The 23,974-nt window shown below is 40.8% G+C and overlaps 1 protein-coding gene across 1 annotated transcript in view; it reads left to right on the top strand.

The window, feature by feature from the left end:
• The window catches only part of LOC129324437 (centrosomal protein of 78 kDa-like), a 30,054-nt gene extending 9,308 nt beyond the window's left edge, over window positions 1-20,746 (top strand). The window contains 8 exon segments of the mRNA XM_054971696.1: window positions 1,458-1,563; window positions 6,549-6,684; window positions 6,933-6,978; window positions 10,528-10,665; window positions 13,941-14,018; window positions 17,039-17,205; window positions 17,849-18,002; window positions 20,043-20,746. Coding sequence (XP_054827671.1) covers window positions 1,458-1,563; window positions 6,549-6,684; window positions 6,933-6,978; window positions 10,528-10,665; window positions 13,941-14,018; window positions 17,039-17,205; window positions 17,849-18,002; window positions 20,043-20,528 — 1,311 coding nt within the window. The 3' untranslated portion in view covers window positions 20,529-20,746.
• Window positions 20,747-23,974: the final 3,228 nt, after the last annotated feature.

Here is a 23,974-nt window from a genome sequence, read left to right as displayed (position 1 = left end):
GGGTGACCTTGGGCGAGTCACAGTTCTCTTGAGCTCTCTTAGCCCCACCCACCTCACAGGGTGATTGTTGTGGGGTAATAATAACACTTTGTAAACCGCTCTGAGTGGGCATTAAGTTGTCCTGAAGGGCGGTATATAAATCGAATGTTATCGAATGTTATGTAGCAGCTGGTTCCCAGTGGGGCTGGTAGGGTGCAGGGCAGGACAGCGATAGATGGAGCCAGAGCAAAATAATTCTGAGTTGTGCCCACACCATTATCCCTTGCGATATTAAGAACACTCAAGCAATCAGTTTATTTTTTGTGTTATTTATAGTCTGTTTTTCTTACTGAGGTTCAAGGCGGATTATATAGTATAAGTCAGTGCAGTCTACAGCAGAGTCATTCAATAAACAACGCAATAAAATATACTGCAAAATTTAAAGACATTTGATAACAAGCAGAAATCTAACGGAGCTGAAACTCGGCATAAGCAATTCTAAACTTGACATATTAAATAATGCAGAAACTACCCAGTAGGTTGATACTTACAGCAACAGAAAATGCATAGTAGTATAGTCTATAGTCCCTATCCCTTTACCGATGCGTCTCTTCGAAACCACTTCCTTAAAGTACAGCCCTCTTATCTGATTAAAAAAGGCCTTGAATAATTTGTTTTGCATAGTTTGTGGAAGGCCATGATTAGGAGTTTTCCTTACCTCTTCAAGTAGGCCATTCCATGTGGCGAGAGTCACCACAGGGAATGCACTGTAGGGGCACCTACTGCTGATTTTGTCCATGTGTAGCACGGCACCTGAAGAAGGCCCTGTTCAGATGAGTGAAGCTGCTGTGGTAAGACATAGGGAGAGAAGTGGGCTCATAAATATGAGGGACCAAGGCATGCAGCGTTTTGTATGTGATAGCCAAAACCTAAATATTTAACAGTTTCTTACCTTGGTTCAGTAGTCTTGTGTGCTGATGAAGGTAAGAGATTACTTTCAAGAGAGAAAACTGATACAGGCTCTCCCATCCCTTCCAACCACCTCTGTTCCACATTAAGGCTCATTCCAGAGTGAGCATGAATAGATCTAAGGGTAGGCTGGCGCTGTGGGTGCAAAGCTTTTGATGTACATAATATGACCACCTTTCTATTATATTAAATGTTACTGGTCCCATCCAGTTTTGATAGGCTGGGGCTGTCTTGTATACAGGGCTTATCTTGTGGAATCCTCTACATGCATGTATTTATGCAGAGTGGCTGTTTGAAACATAAAGATCTGGGACTGGCAGTGAATGGCTGGTCAGAAATGAGCAGCAGGGTCTGTAAAAGCCTATTGATTTGGAATGCATATATGTATTGACTTTGATTAAAAGTTAACGGTGCCTGCCCAACCTGTGGGTTCGGTGTGAGTAAATAAACTTGAAAATTAAGTTCAGTAAACGAAAATACTTCTTTCTCCCCATCCTCTGACATGCCAGTACAAGTGGCTTCCATCTCCATCCTCAAAAGATCTTAAAAACAAAACAAAAAAAAGAACTGTTGTCCTAGGAAATGGTCGGAAAGGAAAGGCCACTATTCGCATTGGTAAGTATTTAGCTCTTTTCTACAAGTTGATCTCTTGTTGTATTAGGGAAGAAGTTGCTAAAACATTAGAATTTTAAAGACGACACTATTCCGTATCTAAAACTAAGCTAGCTAGTAAATAAAAAGGCCCTATCAGCATTTTGTAATAAAAATATATTTAGGAGGGGTGTATGCCAGTGTTCGGTAAATACCCCTAATACCATGGTTATCTTTTCCTTATTGACCATAGGGGTGTGCACATACGAAAAAGAGATCTGGGGAATTTGGATCTGGGTTTCAGGGATACCCCCGAAATCTGGGATTTCTGAAATCTGGAAGATTTGGTTATGACAGATCGGAGAACCCCGGATTTATTCAGCCATTATTCCTTATGGGGACAACTATCTGGTGGGCTGGGGTGGCATTTTTCAAGCAATTCCACCAAATTTGCAAGGAATCTGCTCCTGACAGTCCTCCTGACAGACCCCTAAAGCTTCAGGAAGTTTGGACGCCCGGAAGAAAGTGCCCCGAGCCACTCTCCACTGTTCCCTGTGGGGGAAACATTTCCAAGCAGGCTCCCAGACAGAAATATACAAGGCAAGACTGCCAGTGGCCAAAGGCACACTCTCAAATGCAGGAGGAAGCCCAACAGAACCAAAGTGAATCAAAATAGTAAAGAGTCCAGTAGCATCTTTAGGTCTAACAAACTTTGGCCGATTCCAGACGGCCCTCCCCATCCCGAAATGTCGCGCGTCGTCGCGCGGAAAACACGAAATAGCGCGTTTTCTTGCGCGATGTCGTGCAAAACTCGCGCAAGAAAACGCGATATGTCGCGTTTTCCGCGCGACGTTTCGGGATGGGGAGGGCCGTCTGGAATCGGCCTTTATTGTAGTACAAGCTTTCAAGAACCACAGCTCTCTTCGTCAGAAGTGAATCAAGGCGACCAACATCAAACCAGAGACTCGTATCAAAACAGACAATTCCACTCAAACCAAACTAAAGGCAGGGGCACTGTTGCAACGTAGCCCAACTGAACCAGTGTCAGTCACAGAAACCAGGCATACAAATAGAGCTCCTGAATGGATCCCCTTCCCTTCTTGAAAGTAAAGTGGGAGAAGCCCAGGAAGGAGCCAGCTTGAGGCTGAAGCCATGTTTTCTTGATTTTCCTGGATTGGATCCCAGATTCTGAGTTGATTCGGGAAAGCCGGATTCAGCCAGATTGGCCAAAATCTGGCTTTTTCCCGTATCTGGATTGTACACCCCTAACTGATCATATTTTTAGATGACATATTGATTTTCAGTAAATATTTTAACCACTTGAAATGTATACTCCTGGTTTGCATTCTCTAGAAATCATAATTTTAACTGCAGATCAAGAACTGTCTTGATTAAACAATTCTAAGAGGAAGGAACCAACACATTAAATAACAATTCAAATACTTTTCCAGCTGCCAGTTACTTTTAAAGAGTTTGATGTTCTAGATTGTCTTGTTTTGAGGGCTCAGGGCAGACACAGAAGAAAATAAATATGAATATTCTGTATAGTATAATCATACAGTTTGTGCTGATTTTGTGCAGTAAATAATACCATATGTTCTTTGGTTGAAGTAAGTTGTTTTTATTAATGATTTGATAACTAAGAAAGGTGACTTTAGTTTTAAGAATTGCTGAGTTTTTAGACTGTTCAAGTAATTGGTGCGTTTTGGTTTAAACATAATCCAAATTTCAGCGTTGCATCTGTTTTGAAAGTATTTCCTCTGAGACTACACAGCTTTGAGGCCCAAGAATGTTATGTTACTCTCATTCTTCTAATTACAGTTTACATTCTGTAAGCATAAATACATTTTAGCCTTCCATTCTAAATGGTTTCAGGATATAAGCTCATTTAAAATATGTATATGCATTGTGTGTGTGGGGTGTGTGTGTGTCCATCATTCTCTCCATGGGTGACTTGGTGTGGTTTGTGCTGACCGGATGAGCTGTTAAGGTTTGTGTAGAAAAAGATCTGTCAAATGTGAGCTTTAGAGTTGGTGTGGAAGCCTTGTAACAATTTTGTTAATTCTTGAGTGAATCGTGTAAATACGGCCCAAGATGTTTAAACATTACTTGAAATGAATACAATTTCTGGGTCTTGTTTAATTTATCTATGTGGCTATTTTTTCTACTTTTGCTTCAGTAATTTGGAGACATAGAGGTAAGCATGCAAAATAGTAACATTTATGGGAATTCCAGTTATACCATTTGGGCCGAACTGCACATATTAGGAGAGGTGGTCATTGATTGGGACAGTGGTGTTAATATAGATAGTTGTGACCTTTAACTTTCTTTAGTTTGCCCTTCTCCTGGTAGACACTGGCCTCCAGTGCTGCTAGGAGCCCTGACTGAAAAAGGCAAACCTACATGTGGGTCTTTTCCCCTGCCATAGTTAATAGCAGCTTGGGAATAGATGGTCAGTTTATACTAAGACGTGGTGAGGGGGAAGGGGTTAGACTCCTCGCTGTAGCACCAGTTTCGCATTGGGGCCAAAACAACAGCGACTTTTTACGTTTAAAGTACGTATCTTGAGATCCACTCATAAATCCCAATATAAATGTAGTTTGACTCTCAGTCTATGTCATAAACCTCTCTGGTCTTAGTGGATTTTTTCCCTAAATATGGATAGATTTGGGCTGCATGATTGCATTCTGACTGTTTACTACGATGGAAATCCTGGTGGCATTTAGGTCGAGCTGAATATATATACCAACAGGCTTTAAAGGTGTTTTTGGGCTGTAGAAATTTTCCCTGAGATCTCAGCAATACTGTCCTCCAGTGGCTACTATGTGAAATACAACCAAGTCATTGTATTTCCTGTTGCGGCTTGACTGCTCATGTTTGTTACATTTCTGTAAAACAGTGTTTAAAAGGGCATTTGAGGGTTAATGAGCATGGAAGGAGTTCCTTACATACACTGTTCAGTTATCATTAAGTCTTATAAATGTTTATGAAGCTGTGCAGAAGACAGGCAGGAAGAAAACTGTTTCCCCGTTAACATTTTTTTTTCAGGTGACCACAATTTGGTCAAGATCCAGCTCTTCTACATGAAGTCACTGAGAAACTTTTCTGCCCAGGACTGTTTACAAATGTGCTGTGTGTGGAACTTGCTTTGCAGTTTGCAGAAGGGAAAACAGTTTCTATTTAGATTAAATTGAATTTTCTTTTTACATCAGTATTCTTCAAATGGTGAATTTGAATTTTTTTTTGAGATTTTCTCTCATTTCTTATTTAATGTGAAAATTCTTGGGAAGACGCTCTCCATCTCTCTCTTTCAAAAGGTTGGCGCTTGAAGAATCATTTCTGCTTCTCCTCAGCCAGTTAGCCTCTAGGATACCTTAGAGCACTAGGAACTTTTTCTAAAAAAAAAAAAAAATTAATTGGATGGGTCAGTATACACAAATCATAATATTCAATATAAACATCCATCCCGTTATGTCACTCCCACCCATTTCCCCCCCTTTTCAGTTGACTTCCAACAGTTTTCCATTCCCTTCATCTACAATACATCGCTATCTCTTATAATATTACTTTCTGTATCATAATATATAGTATAACATATCTATATCTGCCATATTTAAAATAAATCTAAAACTACTTTCAAGATTATAATATAAAATATACTATATCATTCTTACTTATATACTATCCATATTTTCACCTCTAACTAATCTAAAGCAAAGATCCATTCCCCCCTCTTAACAATTATCCAAAGACCACATTTTGCCTTTCATGTCCCACTTTTTTTTCACATAATTCTTAAGTTTCTCCCAACTCTTAACATATTCCACAGTATCTTGTTCTTTCAAATTCCTTGTTAGCTTGTCCATTTCTGCCATATTTAGTAGTTTCAGAATCCAATCTTCCACTGATGGTATCTCTTGAGTCTTCCACAACTGCGCATAGGACATCCTAGCCACAGTAATCATATAGAACACCATTGTTCTGTCCATTCTATCAAATTGTTCTAGGTTCATACTTAATAACAACAATTCTGGGTTCCTAATCACTTTTTTCTGTAAGATATCTGACATAACCTCTACAATTTCCCCCAGAGCACTAGGAACTTTGATTGGCTGCTTTAAGACTAACCAACTTTATTGCAGCATAAGCTTTCGAGAGCCACAGCTCTCTTCATCAGATGCAGGGTGCTCTCGAAAGCTTATGCTACAATAAAGTTGGTTAGTCTTAAAGGTGCCACTGGACTCTTTACTATTTTGCTACTACAGACTAACACAGCTAACGCCTCTGGATCTTTTATTGGCTGAGTGACCCCAAAGCAATACAATTGTCATAGTTATTTTAGGTATAAAATTGAACAGGTTTTGACTCTTATTTTCGAGAGGTGCCACTCTGAGATCATAGCCAGTAAAACCTTTTGGCGATTTTTCCATTGAATACCAGAAATTCATGTTTTGTGTGATGCTCTTTTCTATTTCTATGAGCAGTTCTGAAAGTTTTTCCAGGCTCCTTCACAACACTGTTGAGATAGTTTTTTGGCTAGAAGTTACCAACCAATAAGTTTATTGCTGCCTCTAGTGGAGACTCCCTTTCTAACAAAGGGGGGAAATTGATTAGAACTTGGGTCAGGACTTTTTGAGCTATTGCTCTATAGAATAATCTGTCTTCTGACACTGAACCGTGTACAAATAAAAACATTTTTTTCTTAAACGTGCTTTTAAAGTGTAGTTTATGTGGTTCTCAGTGTGTTGTTTTGAGGATACTAGAGAATGAGGGCTGCCTGATGCGTTCCATGTGCCAGTGAGGGAGAGGAAGGCTTCATCGTCTGCAGAAGTCAAAATGAAGTCCTCAGGTTTTTAATTGCTGCTACTGTTGGCAACGTTTGTAGACTTAATTTTTGATTAAGGGTGGAAATCCAGTGCCATCCATACTCCCAATTTTGAAAATACATTTTCCCTGCTACATTATATTTATAGCAACCTTTCTTTGTGACTTTCTCTTGTTTAATACAGGATTTGCATCAAAAAAGCCCATAAGCCCTGGTAAGATAACTTCGTGTGATCAAGAGAGCGATGCTCCAAAGCCATTGTCCCCAGGAGCTCAGGGATTCCTGCCTTGGCGGACTGCAGAACGTGCAAAGCGGCACAGGTAACGTAAAGGCAATGAAAAAATGCCACGTGTCGCTGTTTATTCTTAGGATTCTTATGTGGGGTAGTCAAATAATTTTTGGATAATACGGTATATTTCTTAGAGTTTCATGTCTTACGCATAAAGGGTATTAAGTTGTATATTTGGATAAGATGAAGTAAGATTTTCTTTTTAAAGTAAATCTTTGAATTGATACTGCTAACTCTTACCAAAACTCTTTTCCCCCTAAAACATTGTATTGTTTTTAGGGCTTCATCCGTGAATAATATCCATGACTTGCCACTGCAAATTCAGGTAACATTGTGATTTTTAAATAATTCTTGACTGAAGAAAAGCTTTTCGTTGGTTTTTAGTGGAGGACTGTTCATGTCTCTCTTAACAATCCCTTAAAGTAGGGCTGTCGAACTCATTTGGGCCAGATTTGACAGAAATGTTACTTTGTCAGGCTGGGCCTTGTGTACCATAAAATTTAATGCCAGTTACCGGAGATACAAACTTTATCAATGACACAGGCAAACCTAATTAATAATATTTTACTCAAAATACAAACATGCTTATTAGGTAAAGATTCAGTGTAAGACAGATGAGGTGATAACTGCATAATGGTGGGAATAATCCATAAATGCAATCTTTTTATGGATCACAATAGTATAGCCACAGGAACGCTTTGCTAAACAACAGCAAAATTTGAGTCCAGTGTCACCTTAAAGACCAGCAAGATTTTCAGAGTGTAAGCTTTTAAGAGTCAGGGCTCCCTTCTTCAGACACGAGTAGGAATGGACTTCCTTGAGCCATTATATCCCAGCCAAAGGTAGACAAGGTGTTATAAGGGACGGCATCAGGATGTAACGGTACAATGCAACTTGATTAGACAGGAAATGAGCATCTGTAGTGTGGTAAGAATCTTAAATCTTTGTTCAGCCCCAGGGGGTCCGTTGTAAGCTTCTGAATAAACTCCGTTTCAGCAGTCTCATTTTGTAATCTCCTTTTGAGGTTTCTGTGTTTGAGGACAGGCACTTTTAAGTCAGCAATGGAATGTCTTGGAAGATTAAAATATTCTCCTACTGGCTTTTGAGTGTTGTGGTTTCTAATGTCAAATTTATGTCCATTTATTCTTTTGCATAGGGACTGACCTGTTTGTCCAATGTAGAGAGTAGAAGGGCACTGCTGGCACTTGGTGGTGTATATATAGCATTGGAAGGTGAACAAGTGAACGACCATGAGTTGGTATAACTTGTATTGTTAGGTCCAGTGGTCGTGCAGTCAGAGTAAATATGGGACAGAGTTGGCTTCTTGGCTTATTGCAGACTTGGGTCCCAGATTCCGTGTCAGTGTTGGGAAGTACATTATTATGACTGAGAAGTTGTTTAAGGTTTGGGGGCTGTCTGTGGGCAAGAGAAGGTTTGCCTTCCAATGCTTTGTTCAGCATAGTTTGCAAGGCACTGATGATGTGTTGAACTGGTTTGAGCTGAGAACTGTATGTGACCACCAGTGATGTTGTTTTGTTTGAGTCTGTCTTGTAGCAGATTATCTAATGGATAACTTTAGGATTCTTAATCTCCCTACAGGTGCTAATTTCTGCTCTAATCAAGTTGCATTGTACCTTCTCATCCTGACGCCCTCCCTTGTAACACCCCACCCACCTTTAGCTTACACTCTGAAAATCTTGTTCATTCCTGAGGTGCCCCTGGACTCAAATGCTGCTGTTTTAATGCAGACCAACACAACTAACCACCTGTGTGGTAGCAATACAACGTACACAATAGCCAAAAGGACAAAGCAGAATCTGCTGTGAACTCATTGCCCTTGTCTTGCTTGCATAATTAATACTGCATATATATTAACTACAGTTAGGAAACATCCTCATGAATGTAAGTGCATAAAAACGCATCGAGTTGCCACTACCAGATAGCTATGAAAGTAATGAAATGTAGCACATTGACTGGGCTCTAAATCTGAACCCCAAATGGCAGCAGCATCATGGAACTCAGAAGGAAGCCTGAAGCTGCCTGCTGGCAGAAAAGAACTTTACTCCATTCTCTGAATATTATAAAGGTTTTATGGCATGAATATTCTCTTCCTCCTCCTCTCCGCATGAATACACACTCCTGAGGAGCTGAAGCAGCCTCACAAGTCCCCACATCTGCCAAACTGTTCTGGGCAGGGAGCCACTGAGAACCCCCTTTGCTTTTCCACCTGGTGTGTCCTGACTGCTCCCCTGGAAAGGCTCTGATTGATTGATTGATTGATTTATAGTCCGCCTTTCTCACTGAGAATCAAGGTGGATTACATAGTATGAGATTAGTAGTCAGTATCAAGGACGTTTCCATAAGATTTTACAAAGACATGGCATTAGTTAGGATCCAATTCAGAATTGCTGAAACAGAACATAATCAATTCTAGGACTGACATTAGACGACGTGAAGCACAGGTAGTATATAGGAGTAGATATTTAAAGCAACAGATAATATGTAAGGCAACATAATGGTGAAGTCTATGGTCCCTAACTCAGTAGCGAAGCATCTGAGACCCCCCTCCCTACAATACTGCCCTCCTATCTGAGTAAAAAGCCTTTTTGAATATTATTTGCGGAAAGCCAGGAGCGTGGGGGCTCTCCTGGCCTCCTAAGGCAGGCCGTTCCACAGGGTAGGGGCCACCACAGAAAAAGCCCGTGTATGGGCTGCTCTTGATTTCACCCATGTGCAGGCTGGCACCTGCAAGAGACCCTGTTCGGATGAGCAAAGCTGCTGTGGAGGGTCATAGGGAGGGAGGGGCTCCCGTAGGTATGTCGGGCCAAGAAGAGCTTTGTAATAACCAATACTTTGAATTGAGCACGGTGACTGAATGGAGTGACTGTAGGATGGGAGTGATGTTCAAGCTCCTGCTCACTCCTGCTAACAGTCGAGCTGCAGCATTTTGCACCAATTGGAGTCTCCTAGTTAGTTTAGATGGGAGACCTGTGTATAGTGCATAACAGTAGTCAAGTTTGGATGTTACCATGGCATGGATCCAGGTGGCCAGGTTGGTTGTGTCGAGATAAGGAGCCATCTTCCAGGCCATCCATCCAAGCCAAGCAGAGGACAGGACAGGCAGGGAGCCATGGAGAGAGTCTTAGTTGGGACACAAGTCCAACTGAGCTGCCTCCCCACCACCCACCCTCCTAATCACTCCTTGCCTTGCATTCTCCCACCTCCTCTGTCTCTCCACTGGCTCTGAGGGCTCCTAATACGGCATTTCCTCACCACCTCCCCCACCAGCACTGTTCCCTCATGACACCCAGCAAAGCAGAAGGGCTTGGTGATGCCGGAGATCAAGGCCGTGACTGGGGGTGGGTGGGCGTGGCTACAGCTCAGCTCTGCTCTGAACCACACCAACTACCTTCCCTACTGGCTTCTTCTCTTGAGAGCTGCCAGCGCACCACCTCTCGCCTAAGCTGCTGCTGTTGCCACTGCTGCACACCATTCCTAATGCAGATACGAGAGAGAGGAAGAGAGACTTCTCCGCACTGCCCCGTTCTCGTAAAGTTTGGGGAATATGGAATTCAAAAGCCTCCTGCCCTTTCCCCAAGTTGCTTGTGGGTTGGAAAAGAGCCCTGAAGGGGCCAGATCTAGCCCTTGGGCCATATGTTTGACACCCTTGCCTTAAAGAATTTTCCTCACTTCCGTTAAGGGTAATAATTTACATATGATGTTCAGGAACAAGCAGTGGGATCTAGGTTCATGGAAGAGGCATGTTTTTGGTGTTAGTTTGGAGGAAAGATACCTAACTCAAACAATTTTAAAATAAAATTGGTATAACTAGATGCAAGTCGATAATCCTATTGTGTCCTCTTGATGTAAACAGGCTGGTATTCCTTTGAAAGTTACTGTGGAAAGCGCTTCTTCGTCTGAAATCGAGGAGACCGATGATGCTGTTGTTTGTGATACTGATGACTCAAAATCTCCAGAAATAATTAGTTTAAAGCAGCACCATCAATTAAAGGTATGGTTGCTGTCCTTTTAATTGCCCAAAGGACAATATTAATTTGTGATGCCATTTTACTAACTGGATCTCAGCTAATAAAGTGGACTGCCAATCACTCTTGATGTGTTTGCTGAGAAAGTACTGATATTTTCAAAACAGCATCTAGAATACAATTTCAAAAAAAGACTTCCAATTATAAATGTTCAGATACAGACTGCTGATTCTGACCTTTTAAAAGCCCTAGTTGGTCTGGGACCAGAGGATCTCAAGGGCCACATTTTCTGACACAGGTCACTTTGAACAATAAGGTAGTTTTGTGATACCCTTTTCTGGTGTGCCTTTGTGTCAGATGATCATGAGAAGACCTTTTCCATATCAGTGCTATGTTTTTGGCATACCCTGGCAACTGAGGCCAGCTTGGTTCCCCTCACATTAGTATCTAGACGGCTGCATTAAATGGCCCTTCTTCATTGAGTTTTGGAAGTTTAAATTGTGGTGGTTTGGTTTTGGCGATGACTATTTTGCTTATAATTGTTCTACGCTCATGACTAATTTTACTTGATTTGTATTTATCTCCCAGCTAACTTTATTACTTCGTATTTGTGTAGTTCCTTAGGGGTCCTACATAGGAGGGAAGAGCAGAGTAGACGTGTGTAATGTTTTACTGTCTTTATTTGTCCCAGGGTGTGTAACATCCATAATGGCTCCTCCCTATATTTTTCTAAAATGACATGTATTATGCTGCCTGTATTATGTATTATGCTTTTGGCAGCAGAAAAAATCATTTGAGAACGTTACAAAAAATCAGAGGATTTTTGTAACGTTCTCAAATGATTTTTTCTGCTGCCGAAAGCTCTTGCCTTAGATCTCTTAGTTTAATCTGGAGTACAGGGTGGCTATATTATACCTGGTAAAATAACACAGTGGTTAGTGCATGGGCGGGGGTGGGGGGGAGGGTGGTGGTTCTGTGGTAATAGGGATCCTATGTTCAAAATAAAATAACTGCTCTTTTTTTCTTTAACTGAAGTATAGTTCATTAAGTGTAAAAGCATGAAGATTTCAGTGTAGCTCAAAAGCGAAATCGTTTCATTTAGATTTATTGCTTCCTGATTGCGAGACAGTTGCAGATCTTCCTGCTTTTGACTGGAGTTCTTAGGATTGCACTTTAAGTCACAAAGGAGTGTTGCCCTTATTTGCCACTTAGGCTAATATCTTCCACGTAAGAGAAACAGTCTTTCCTTGATGCAGAGGAGTTAGCCGTGTTAGTCTGTGGTAGCAAAATCAAAAAGAGTCCAGTAGCACCTTTAAGACTAACCAATTTTATTGTAGCATAAGCTTTCGAGAATCAAGTTCTGACTCTGGCACTTCACTCCTCCTCTCTCCCTTTCCACAACCCATTTCACTCCCCCCCCTTACGTTACAGCTACCATTCAGTGAAAAACATTTCACTAACCCGTCCAGGCGACCTTCTTTCTTGCCTTAGAGGCCTGCATTTTAAACCATAGCAACATACATTTAGAATCTCATGTTAATTTGCAGAAATAAAACATACAATAATTTGCATAGCAAAACTTTACAACATGTATTAAAAGAATAGATAATAAATATTCCAAGTGAGTAATAATTATTAATCTAGTCATGTAAAGCCATACGTGCAACTGGTACTTTCAGTAGCTTTTGCTGCTACAAGTCCCATAGGTAATGAGGTAAGTAACTGTTAACCCAAGAGTAGTTTGACTCAAACTGGGAACCCATTTGCAAACATCTGAGAATATACTGGCTTCAGTTGTATTTCCTTGGATGCACACAGTGGTGTTCTTTGATTAGTAAAGATAATTCAGTGTGACCATGCTGTGTGTCTTGAAGACATAATAACTGGAGAAACTTATTAAAATACGAAATAATTAAAATATGAAATTAGAACTTAAACTGTTACGTTTTTGCGAAGAATAACAAATTTAAGAAATGCTTGTTCTGGTGAACCAGAGCTGCTTAAGAAACTGCCTTACACTAACAGTCGAAATGCACGAGATGAAATACCTAGATTCAACTCGTGTTCTCTTACCTAAAGGTTTGTCGGGAAGTGTAGGCGTCCTTGCAGCTTAAAGTTTAGCATTTACAGAGCAGCAGGGAGAAGTGCAAGTGTCCTTGCAGCTTAAAGTTTAGCATTTACAGAGCAGCAGAGAGGGATGTGCGGGGGTCCTTGCAGCTTAAAGTCTCCCGGTGCAGCCAGGCGTCGCTCTGCAGGGCCAGGCCGGGTGAGGGGAAGGGGAAATGCCGTGATGCACCTTGAGAGTGGGAGGAAAGTCGCCCCACGCCTGCACTTCCCTCCTCGCTGCTCTGTAAATGCTAAACTTTAAGCTGCAAGGACGCCTGCACTGTAAGTGCTAAACTTTAAGCTGCAAGGACGCCTGCACTGTAAATGCTAAACTTTAAGCTGCAAGGACGCCTGCATTGTAAATGCTAAACTTTAAGCTGCAAGGACGCCTGCACTGTAAATGCTAAACTTTAAGCTGCAAGGACACCTACACTTCCCGGCAAACCTTTAGGTAAGAGAACACGAGTTGAATCTAGGTATTTTGTCTCATGTGTTTTGAGCCTGAATCAACCATTGGTTTCTCTAACTCATTACCATTTACTTTGCAAGTCTCCATGTTCATAAAGTTTTTCATAAGGTCTCTCTTTAATTGGTCAGAAAAGAGAGATGTGTAAAAAATGAAACTACATAATAAATAGTCCGTTCCTCTTACAGTGGTTCGCTTTTTTTTTCTGAACAAATAAGCAGTTTCTTCCAGCTTAGAAGATGTTTCAAGCAAGGTCCACTAGAGGGAATCAATTGCTTGAAAGAGTAAACCTATAGAAAGCTGCAAAGATGGCAAAGTTGTACCCAATAACCGAGTGACATTTAATTGGATTAACATTCATGTGAAGTTGCTTGTAATTACAGTGATAGTATACTGAGCGCTGATCTTTAAAATTAGAATTTGGGAGATTATATCTAACATTTCTAAGACCGCTGCAAATTTTACAAACGCTCTGTATAAAGTCATGGCAACATGTTAAATTGGTCTAACTTGATCTGTTTTTTTTTTTAATGGGCTAGATTTTAAAAAATGCCCTTCTGTTAACAGAATTAATCTTTTGGATCCAATCTCTTGAGTTTTGAGAGAAGACTGTATACTTTACTATCTGATTTTCAGAATGTAATGTACCAGTATATTCTGGTTTGAGTCCAATAAGCATAGAGTGATATTGGCATATTATTCAAGAGATCATGACCTTCTTTCTGGTAGATGGACTATGAAGAATGTCAATGCAGATTAATAGAAGAGCGAAAAGCAAGAGTAACGGCTGAAGAACGCATAGCAGAGGTAGCAGTCATGTTCTGTTTTTTTAAAATATCACTCCATCATTGGGTTGTCTAACCTTTTCATTTTAAAATCTCATTTTAGCCTTGTTCTGTTAAGGAATAAAGTCAGTTTTCTACGACTTATTGTTACCATCTCCTATTTTTTAGTTTTGAAGTCCTAGGGACTCTATATGCAATAGCGTATCTTTTCTATTCCATGCCTTTGAATGCTGCCTTATTTTATTCCTTCTGTTTAGGGGGTGTCCCCTGCGTTTTTGAGCCTGCGGGCACCTTTGGAATTCCGACACAGCATGATGGGCCACAGCCTCAAATGGCTGTCACAAAACAGCTGATGCAGAAGGCAGAGCCAGACATACAATGGCTGCAGCAGCTTACCTTCAGTTACGCAGGGAAGATCTTTGTGGCGTGGTGGCAGCTGCTGCTGAAGTAACATTTTTAAAAATCTGCACAGCCAATCAGAAGCCTTGCTGAATAAAAACCCCTCCAGGGCCTCCCCAGAAACACTTGTTGGCCACTAAGAAAGGTGTCTGTGGACCCATGGTGCCCCTAGTTATCATGGTGGAGATCCTTAGTGAAGTTTGTGGGGGGGCGGGGTATGACCCGATGAAGCTACTTGATTTCTGTATGTTGGAAACCTGCAAATGTCAACTGTGTGTAGTGCAGTAGTAGGTTTAATTGTATATGGCCAAAGGCTATCACAATACAAAGTAATGGCACCAACTTACGAAACTGGGTCTACAGATGTGGTGCTCTTTTGGACAGTCAGTCCAGACCTCCCCCGTGGTTTGAAACTGATCAAAAGAGATCATGTTAGATCTCCTTATTTAGTGAAAATCACATCCCAAAATCTCAGTAAATCATTTACCTCCCTGCGCTTTCAAACAATGCCAACAGCTTTACTTACAGGAAGATATCAAACCCCAATGGCTCTCCATCTCTGTATATGCGGTGCCTCAGTTCCTGAGGATCTTCTACATTACACTTTATTTTGTCCCATGTATGCAGAGGTTGGAGCTAAATTTCTTGCTAACTTGTTAGTGGGGCGTAACTTTACCTCTGATACTGACAAATTAGTTTTTTTTTTGTTATCTGATACTGATTCATTTGTCACTAGCAGAGTATCCCTGTTTGCCTTAGCTGCAAAAAAGATTAGGGCCAAGATTGTTTCCTCAGAAACCTAACCTTTTTCATAACTATCTGGTATTTATTAAGGTTCCATTTTAATTGTATTTTATTTTTATTATTTTAATAACTGTATTTTATGCTTGTAAGATAGATTTCTGTTTTTACTGTTCTTAACTTTGTATTGTGACGGCCTTTGGCCATATACAATTAAACCTACTACTACACTAACTATGTGCCTGTTTTGGCCTTTGAGTTGCCCAAAAACAGCACTGCTCAATGGACTGGATCCTGAAAATCTCTGCTAACTGCCCAAAATGAGATCCCATTCAGGAAATGCTTGGGATAGGGGTGGAGTAGGTGAAAACCACCCTGTTTACAATCAGCAGCGATGATTGATGAGATTCAAGCATATGAGATTCAAACTAAGCAACAAGCAATAAATAGCACAGAAAGAATTGCACAAAAAAACTAATGTCTGTCAAAACTCATTTATGGTTGCCTGCCCCCTTATCGGGAAACGAGTGGGGTGGATGGGAGCCAATCCACACATATGTATGTGCTGGATGCCCTCTGATGACATCATTTCTGGTTGACACTGGAACTGACATCATCTCTTTGTGGGGGTGGAAATTGGCTCCAAACTGACAACATATTACCTTGGTATGCATTTTTTTTTCTCTAGAATTAGCCCCTTGGCCATATAGTGCCTGACTTTGGCCTTCCAAGGATTTCTCCCTAGAATTACTTCCTTTTGAGTTGTTATTGGACATGGGCACGAATTGAAATACGAAGCAAGTTTCGTCATGAAATGGCTGTTTCGTGTGTTGCAAAACAGCACTTTGTGGGGCCCACGGTTATCACGAAATTCTTGACTTTTTGGCCTGTTTCATTAGCTTCATGAATGAGTCGTAGTTGCAGACAGGCTGGAGCCGATCCATTGATTCCCTAGGCAACAATGGGACCAGACCTTTTGTTGCCATTGGAAACCCCAATCATAGCCCACTTACCCTTGATTGGCAGCTCTCCCAGCCATCTGGAAAGCTTCCATTCTGCCCTATACAGCCAGGAGCTGGGGGTCAATCCCCTAGGCAACCAAGGAGGTGGGCCTTCTGTAGTCATGGGCACACCAATCTCACTCCTCCAAACCCTGTTAGGCAAGTCTGTCGGCCAACCACAGACCTGTTCTCGGGATGTATGGCTGGGTTTTGGAGAAACATCCAGCTCGTCCTTCACATCCCAAACTCTTGGGACTATCCGTGCCTGCCATCCACCCCTCACTCCGTCTTCCTGGCCCAGCTGCACACCATGGCCGGTCCTTCATCCTCCTCTGATCCAGCAACTCCCGGTCCCTGTTTCAGTCATGCACTCTGGCAGCACTTCCCTTCCCACTCTCCCCGTTGACCTTCCCGATCAACGTATTACAAACTGGGAGGGTGGGTGGAGGAGAGCCAGCTGAAGTCTCCCTGTGAGTTTGGCATCTTCAGGTATGAAGGGGGCCGTTGAAATGCCCTGGGATCTGATGAATCACAAAACTAACGAATTGTTTCGGCAAACATGTCAGTTTCATGAAATCTTGTGATTTGCAATTCGTGGATTGCGACAAAACACAAAAATCTTGTTTTTTGTCCGTTTTGTGCCCATATCTAGTTATCATCCTACAGATGCAGATAATGAGTGAATATTGCTGCCTATTCTGTCTCTCTATGTTAGAGACTTCTGAATGGATTACTACATAATATAGGAGGGGGGAAGCAAGTTCCAGGAAAATCATTTTAAAGCTGTAGCTTTAGAGAAATTTGAATTTTAAAATAATAGCATAATTTTCTTACATCTAACACATGTTTGAGAAAAGGAATTTTCAGTATTTAAGTAAGTCTATTTCCTGGTTTCTTGTAGCTGGAGGCGGAAAATGCCAGATTAAGGAATCTAAACAGCTCTTTATCAGAAGTTCTGCATGCACAGTCAGTAGCCGGCACAATTCTGGAAGATGAAGGAGTTCTGGATAGCATTGAGAACTCTTTCCAAAAGTTTCATGCCTTTTTAGATCTTCTTAAAGATGCTGGGTAAGACACTGCTTATTGTGGGTGGGGAGTTCACTTTCTCAACTATTTGTACAACAGTCTGTGATTATGTTTTTGTCAGTTTGCAGTTTTGGATTCTCTTAGTGCATTCAACCCTAGAAATTCTGCTCCCAATAATATAATATCTGGGCTGAGGAATATTGCTATAGTCTAAAATGGATACATTATGCTTTAACGGGATAAGGAAGGTGAGCACTGCTTCACAAGCAAGAATATTGAAAATCAGACAGGTTTCCCTAGATTTGAGACCAATCAGAGTTGAAAAATCATTTTCAGTACATATTGGAGTCTAGCTAAATACTATATAGTAGTCTTTAAGATAAGCATGTAAGGAGTTGGTGGTGACCTGACATCCTGTATTTGGCTCCAGTCTGCGATCTTAACCTTGTGGAAGCAAATAACAGTGCTTGAATTCTGTATTCACATACAACCTGGGGACAGTAATCTTTTTTTTTTTAAATCTCATGTTGTGATCTTGTGTACAGTTACTCCAGTCTAAGCCTATTGAAGCCAATGATCTTGCTGGAGCCAACTTTGCACTATTCTGACTTACAAACATTGTAAAATGTAATAATTTATGTAATTCTATGAACAACTGTATACAATATGTCTCTTTGTCTTGTAGACTGGGACAACTTGCAATGATGGCTGGTATAGACCAATCAGATTTTGGCTTGTTGCAGCATCCCCAGATGACTTCTACTCTAAATAAGCCTGCTATAACACAAAAGGAGAATTCATTTGAAGAAAAAAGACAAAAACACGTGCAGAATGTCAAAGTATCTGCCTGTTGTTCATTTTTATCCCGTCCCTTTTGCCTTGATTTGCAAGACATTCTTTCTTCTTCTAAAAGAGTCCAGTAGCACCTTTAAGACTAACCAATTTTATTATAGCATAAGCTTTCGAGAATCAAGTTCTCTTCATCAGATGCCTGATCAAAACTGGGCAGATACAGAAGAGGAGGGGGAAAGAGAGAGAAGGGGACATAAATCACAAGAAGACAGAATGCAATTAGCATAGAGGCAATCAAAACATTCCTTTGCTTGGAAATGTAAACATCTCCTTTTGGTGTGCAGTCAGTTTGTAGCAGTGAAGGTATCCAATTCCTATGTAGTATAAGCCTTCAGTAACCACAGCTCTCCCCGTCAGTTGCATCTGACAAAGAGAACTGTGGTCCCCGAAAGCCCACACCAGGCGTCACTGGGCTCCCCCAGATCACGCCTCTGTAAAGAGAATCTGTTACCTGTGGTAATGTGATAACCATTCATAGTCTCTATTCAGTCCCAGCTTGACAGAGTCAAATTTGCATATGAATTCCAATTCAGCAGCTTCCCGTTGGATTTTGTTTTTGAAAGGTTTCTGTTGAACCACAGTGACCTTTAAGTCTTTGGTGGAATGTCCTGGTAGATTGAAGTGTTCTCCCACTGGTTTTTGGACCAGTTTTGATCAGGCATCTGATGAAGAGAACTTGATTCTCGAAAGCTTATGCTATAATAAAATTGGTTAGTCTTAAAGGTGCTACTGGACTCTTTTTGATTTTGCTACTACAGACTAACACGGCTAACTCCTCTGGATCTTTCTTCTTCTACTTTCTTATGCTGCAGATTCCTAGTTTTGCTTCAAGCACTACTGCAAAAAGTGTTTTCAGTTCAGATCCTCAGAGTATCTAGGTGATTTTATAGTTGTGAGGAGCACAATAGACCCAAGATTTATTTCTAAATTTCAGGAAACTACATAATCACGTAAATACAATTTTTTTGAATGTTTGTGTTCAGACTGGTGATTACCAAATATAATTAAACTAGAAACAGTGCCTGTTGGGTGAAAAAAATGTATCGGGCTCTAGAAAATTGATTCAGTGGGCCCCCTCCTGGCAGCAAGCAGGTGCTTTGCAGCAGCCTGGAAGGCAGAGTGGGAGGGTGCTGAGGGGAGGCGCAGGGAAGAGTGCTTAGGCCATCGATTTAACATGCCCCCTCCTGGTGACAAATGAGTGCTTCACAGCAGCCTTGAGGCCAGAGTTGCCAGCAATGCGCCTGCTCAAGGGTAAAGAGTGAGTCTTTGCCAATACAGCTTGCCTTTTATATTGTAGGATGATAGAAAATCGAATTACGGCTGATAAGTAGAATTATAAATACTTTAAATAAAAAATTAATGATATGTACTTGCAAGCTTGGAGCATAAAACGGAGAAACAATTCTGTACAGCTGAAATCAACAATGTTGTCAAAATTTCATACATGGGAATAAACTGAGCCATCAAAAAAGGCCTGAGAAGGAATTATTAGGTGCCTGCTTGTAATCTGTATTCTTTGGGATTCGCTTTCATGCTTCCAAACTGCTTTCTCTTTTTTTCAGCGTGCAGAAAGCAGTACATGAAAGTGGTAGCGATCTTACCTTACTAGATATCCATTTATGTTGAGAATACCATATTTTTCAAAGTATTTCATGTTAGATCTATAAATTTAATATATGCAGGAAACAAGTTTATAGTTTTCAGTATGGATTTAGTTTTAACATGGATGTAATGCCAATAAAGGTTGCTGAACTGTATGGATTTAAAATCAAAAAGAGTCCAGTAGCACCTTTAAGGCTAACCAATTTTATTGTAGCATAAGCTTTCGAGAATCACAGTTCTCTTCGTCAGATCTGACGAAGAGAACTTGATTCTCGAAAGCTTATGCTACAATAAAATTGGTTAGTCTTAAAGGTGCTACTGGACTCTTTTTGATTTTGCTACCACAGACTAACACGGCTAACTCCTCTGGATCTATGTATGGATTTAGTTACTTTCTGACTTTGATCTCAATTTTTGTTCCCTAGAATTCTGGTTCAGTTTCTTTTCCTGGCCTTTCCCATTTCCAGCCTGATTTGGCTCCATTTCAAGATGATAATTTCCTACTTGCCTCGAGAGATGTACAACAACATCAGGTCGCTAGTGAGTCCCAGCAAAGTTTACAACAAGGCACTGAAGAAAATGCATCAAAAAACTTGCATCAAAAAAATGCATCTTCTGAGAAAAGCAGCAAAGCTGTGAATTTGGAAGAAAAAGTGTCTTCTGTGAGACAACCAGTTACTCGTCACCGTTCAGTCTCTGATCCCAGTGTAAATCTGTATAGCAGTAGTAACAAATACAGCACTGTTGCTAGTGGTGACAGCAAAAAACTTTCCTCTAAAAGACTTCCTCATTCTATAAGCATTTCTGCTAGAGGAGATCCAAGTACACATCAGACTGACCCTTCCAGAAATGATACAATCGGTTCTGATTCTGAAATACAAGAAAGCATTCATTCTGCAGGAAGTGTTTGAAAACTCCACTCCTGGTTGATACAGAGTATTGGATTGCTGAGAATCCATTCATTGTGTAGATCTTTGATGTAAATGTATGCTGTAAAATTTTAAGACTACTTATTGTCTCTGTTCTTGCTATGTAAGTAACCTTAGCAAGAATGTTTGCTGAAAGTATTGAAAATAATTGGTAGTGCGTCTTATTTCTTACACGGTTTTATAAAAAAAATTATGTATTATTCTGATGATTCTCCTGTATAATTCTAATATGAGTAAAGATTTTTTTTATAGATACAGATCTGAGTGAACAAATGAGTATTTTTTTTCCTTTTTCAGTTAATCATGTCAGCAATTACTTTAATAACAATCTTAGTGCATAATACTTTATACATGAATTAGCTGTGTTGGACTGCAGCATAAAATCAAGATTCGAGAGCCATGGCACCTTAAAGTTCAGCAAGATTTCCAGAATGAGAGTCAAAGTTCCCCTTGAGCCAGTTTGGTGTAGTGGTTAAGAGCGCGGGACTCTAATCTGGAGAGCCGGGTTTGATCCCCCACTCCTCCACTTGAAGCCAGCTGGGTGACCTTGGGCGAGTCACAGTTCTTTCGAGCTCTCTTAGCCCCACCCACCTCACAGGGTGATTGTTGTGGGGTAATAATAACACTTTGTAAACCGCTCTGAGTGGGCATTAAGTTGTCCTGAAAGGCGGTATATAAATCAAATGTTAAGTTAATGTTATTATTAATAACAATTTTAGTGCATAATACTTTACATGAATTAGCTCAAAAATCCAGTCCCTCCTGGAAAAAGGGGGCCATTCATGAGGTTTAGGATGCTGGACACCAAATATGGTTTCTTCTCCAAGCTTTTAATAATCCCTAAATAACATGGGAGGCCTTCACCCTATACTACACTAGATCTAAATCTGAATCTCAAAGTGTCAAAATTTAGGATGGTCACCCTATCATTTGTGCTGTCTTTCTTGGAGCTCTTCTGGACTTCAAGGACGCATATTTCCACATCTTTATTAGGAAGGATCACAGAAAATACCTCTATTTTAAATACCAAAACAAAGTGTTTCTCTACACAATGTTGCCCTTGGTCTTTCAACAGCACCCAGGGTGTTCACCAAGTAGTAGCCTACCTTAGATCTTGGGGATGCTCCCTTTCCCCGTATCTAAATAATTGGTTCATCATTGGTTCATCACTGCTCCATTTAGGTATTGGCTAATGAATTATAGCAATCTGATTGTAGAAACATGCCAAAGGTTGGGATTAGTGATCAATGTGAAAAAGTCAAGGCTGGAACCTACTCAAAAAGTGTTCTACGTTGGTGCAATCTTGGATTCCATAAGTGGCAGAGTCACCCAGCTCTTAGGGCACAAGCAATTAAATTTTTTTTTTAAAGATTTTTTATTTTTTTTTATTAGCTACATTGACTAACAATACAGAGGGAAAGAAAGGGGCCAGGGGAAGGAAAGAAAAAAAAACAGCAACATATAACAACACTACACTACACATAATGCTTTCCCTTCATACTGCCATTATTAAAGAATTAAAACTTTGTATGATATTGATGGAGTGGTTGACCTTGCAAAATACAAATTACAATTCAAATTAAGTCTTCCTCCCCCCCCCCTGGGCCTCGGACGCAATTCTCTCTGAGCAACTGCAGCCGCAGTGCTCGTTCCCTCCCCCCCCCTTCAGACTTTGCCTTTTCTTCTTGCTTGGTGTCTTGCTGAAATTCTTGATTTTTGTCCTCAAAATCCCTTAGTTGATCTTCTGATGTTATCTTGTAAGCTTGATCTTTGTAACTGAACCAGATACCTTCCGGAAATAGCCATTTGTACTTTATTCCACGTTCCCTCAGAAGAGCTGCGAGCTTTTTATACTTAAATCTTCTTTTCCGAACTAAAAATGGGACGTCCTTCAGTATCTTGACTTTATGGGCACAAGCAATTAAATTGATGATAGCCGTGTTTTCAAGAAAATGTTTCAAATCAGGTTACTGGGTCTTGTAGCACCTACCACAGCTGAAGTACCCTGGGCCAGGCTGAATATGCGTACTTTGCAGAACTGGGTTGTGAGGAATATTAGAGCATCTTCACACTCCCCTAATCACAAACTCTCCATCCTAAGATAGGTCCTCAAGTCTCTGGAGTGGTGGGGCAAGGATAGCAACCTGTTTAGGGATCTCTCTTTTGGCACTAAACAACATCAAAATACTTTAATGACCAATGCTTTGTTACACGGCTAGGGTGCGCATTATAGCAAGGTTGTGATACAAACTATATGGTCTGATAAGTAATTGCATATTAATGAACTGGAACTGAGAACCATACGTTATGTTCTTGTCTCATTGACAGCTATGCTCTGGGGCAAAAACATTCAGATCCAAAACGAGTCTACAAACAATACCACGGTGATGTACTATGTCAACAAGCAAGGAGGCACGGTATCGCTAATATTTTGTGCACAGGCATCAGGATTTGGGCGATTCACGATGTTTTCTATGTGTGCTATCCACATTGCTGGTTCAGAAAACACCAGAGAAGATGTGTTGAGCAGGGTTCTGAATTCCAATCACGAGTGCATTGTGAATGATCCATATTTAAGTCTTAATAGTCTTGCAGTGTGGTGTTCCAGATATGGATCTGTTCGCAATGGTAGCCAGAGCCAAAGTACCGGTGCTTTGCTGTATGGCAGGAAGTGATCTCCTTTCTATTGGGGACACATTCCAACGTGTATGGGCAGGCCGCCTATTTTTGTGTTTCCACCAATTCTCTTGCATCCAGTTTGGTGTAGTGGTTAAGAGAACGGGACTCTAATCTGGAAGCTGGGTTTGATTCCCCACTCTTCCACTTGAAGCCAGCTGGGTGACCTTGGGCTAGTCACAGTTCTCTGGAGCTGTCTCAGCCCCACCCACCTCACAGGGTGTTTTGTTGTGGGGATAATAATAACATACTTTGTAAACCGCTCTGAGTGGGCATTAAGTTGTCCTGAATGTCGGTCTATAAATTGAATGTTGTTGCTGCTGCTGCTGCTGTTGCTGCTGCTACTACTACTACTACTACTACTACTACTACTACTACTACTACTACTATTATAGCTCCCTTTTGGAAATTTGGTTTCCAAAGTTACGTGCTCTGTCCAAACAGAAGAACATTCCATTTCACCAGACACTAGACATGATTCAGTTGGGAACACTATTTCACCACAGCCCGAGCTCCATGCATTTAACAGCATGGCGCATTCGACCCAGACCATGACTTTTTCTGTGCAGGTGCAACAAATCTTGCTGAAAGCTAGGAGACTTTCAATGAGGAGGTCTTACTATTCTAAATGGAAACACTTCGCACAGGGGGTACAGAGTAATGGCCCTACTGCAGGCCAGGGTTGCTCTTTGCCTTTGATCTTTGAATACCTATTCACCTTGAAGTCACAGAGTTTGGCTGTTACATTTGTG

This window comes from Eublepharis macularius, chromosome 2 (genome assembly GCF_028583425.1).
Source record: "Eublepharis macularius isolate TG4126 chromosome 2, MPM_Emac_v1.0, whole genome shotgun sequence".
In the NCBI taxonomy this organism is placed as follows: Eukaryota; Metazoa; Chordata; class Lepidosauria; order Squamata; family Eublepharidae; genus Eublepharis; species Eublepharis macularius.
This window is presented reverse-complemented; position numbering and strand designations above follow the sequence as displayed.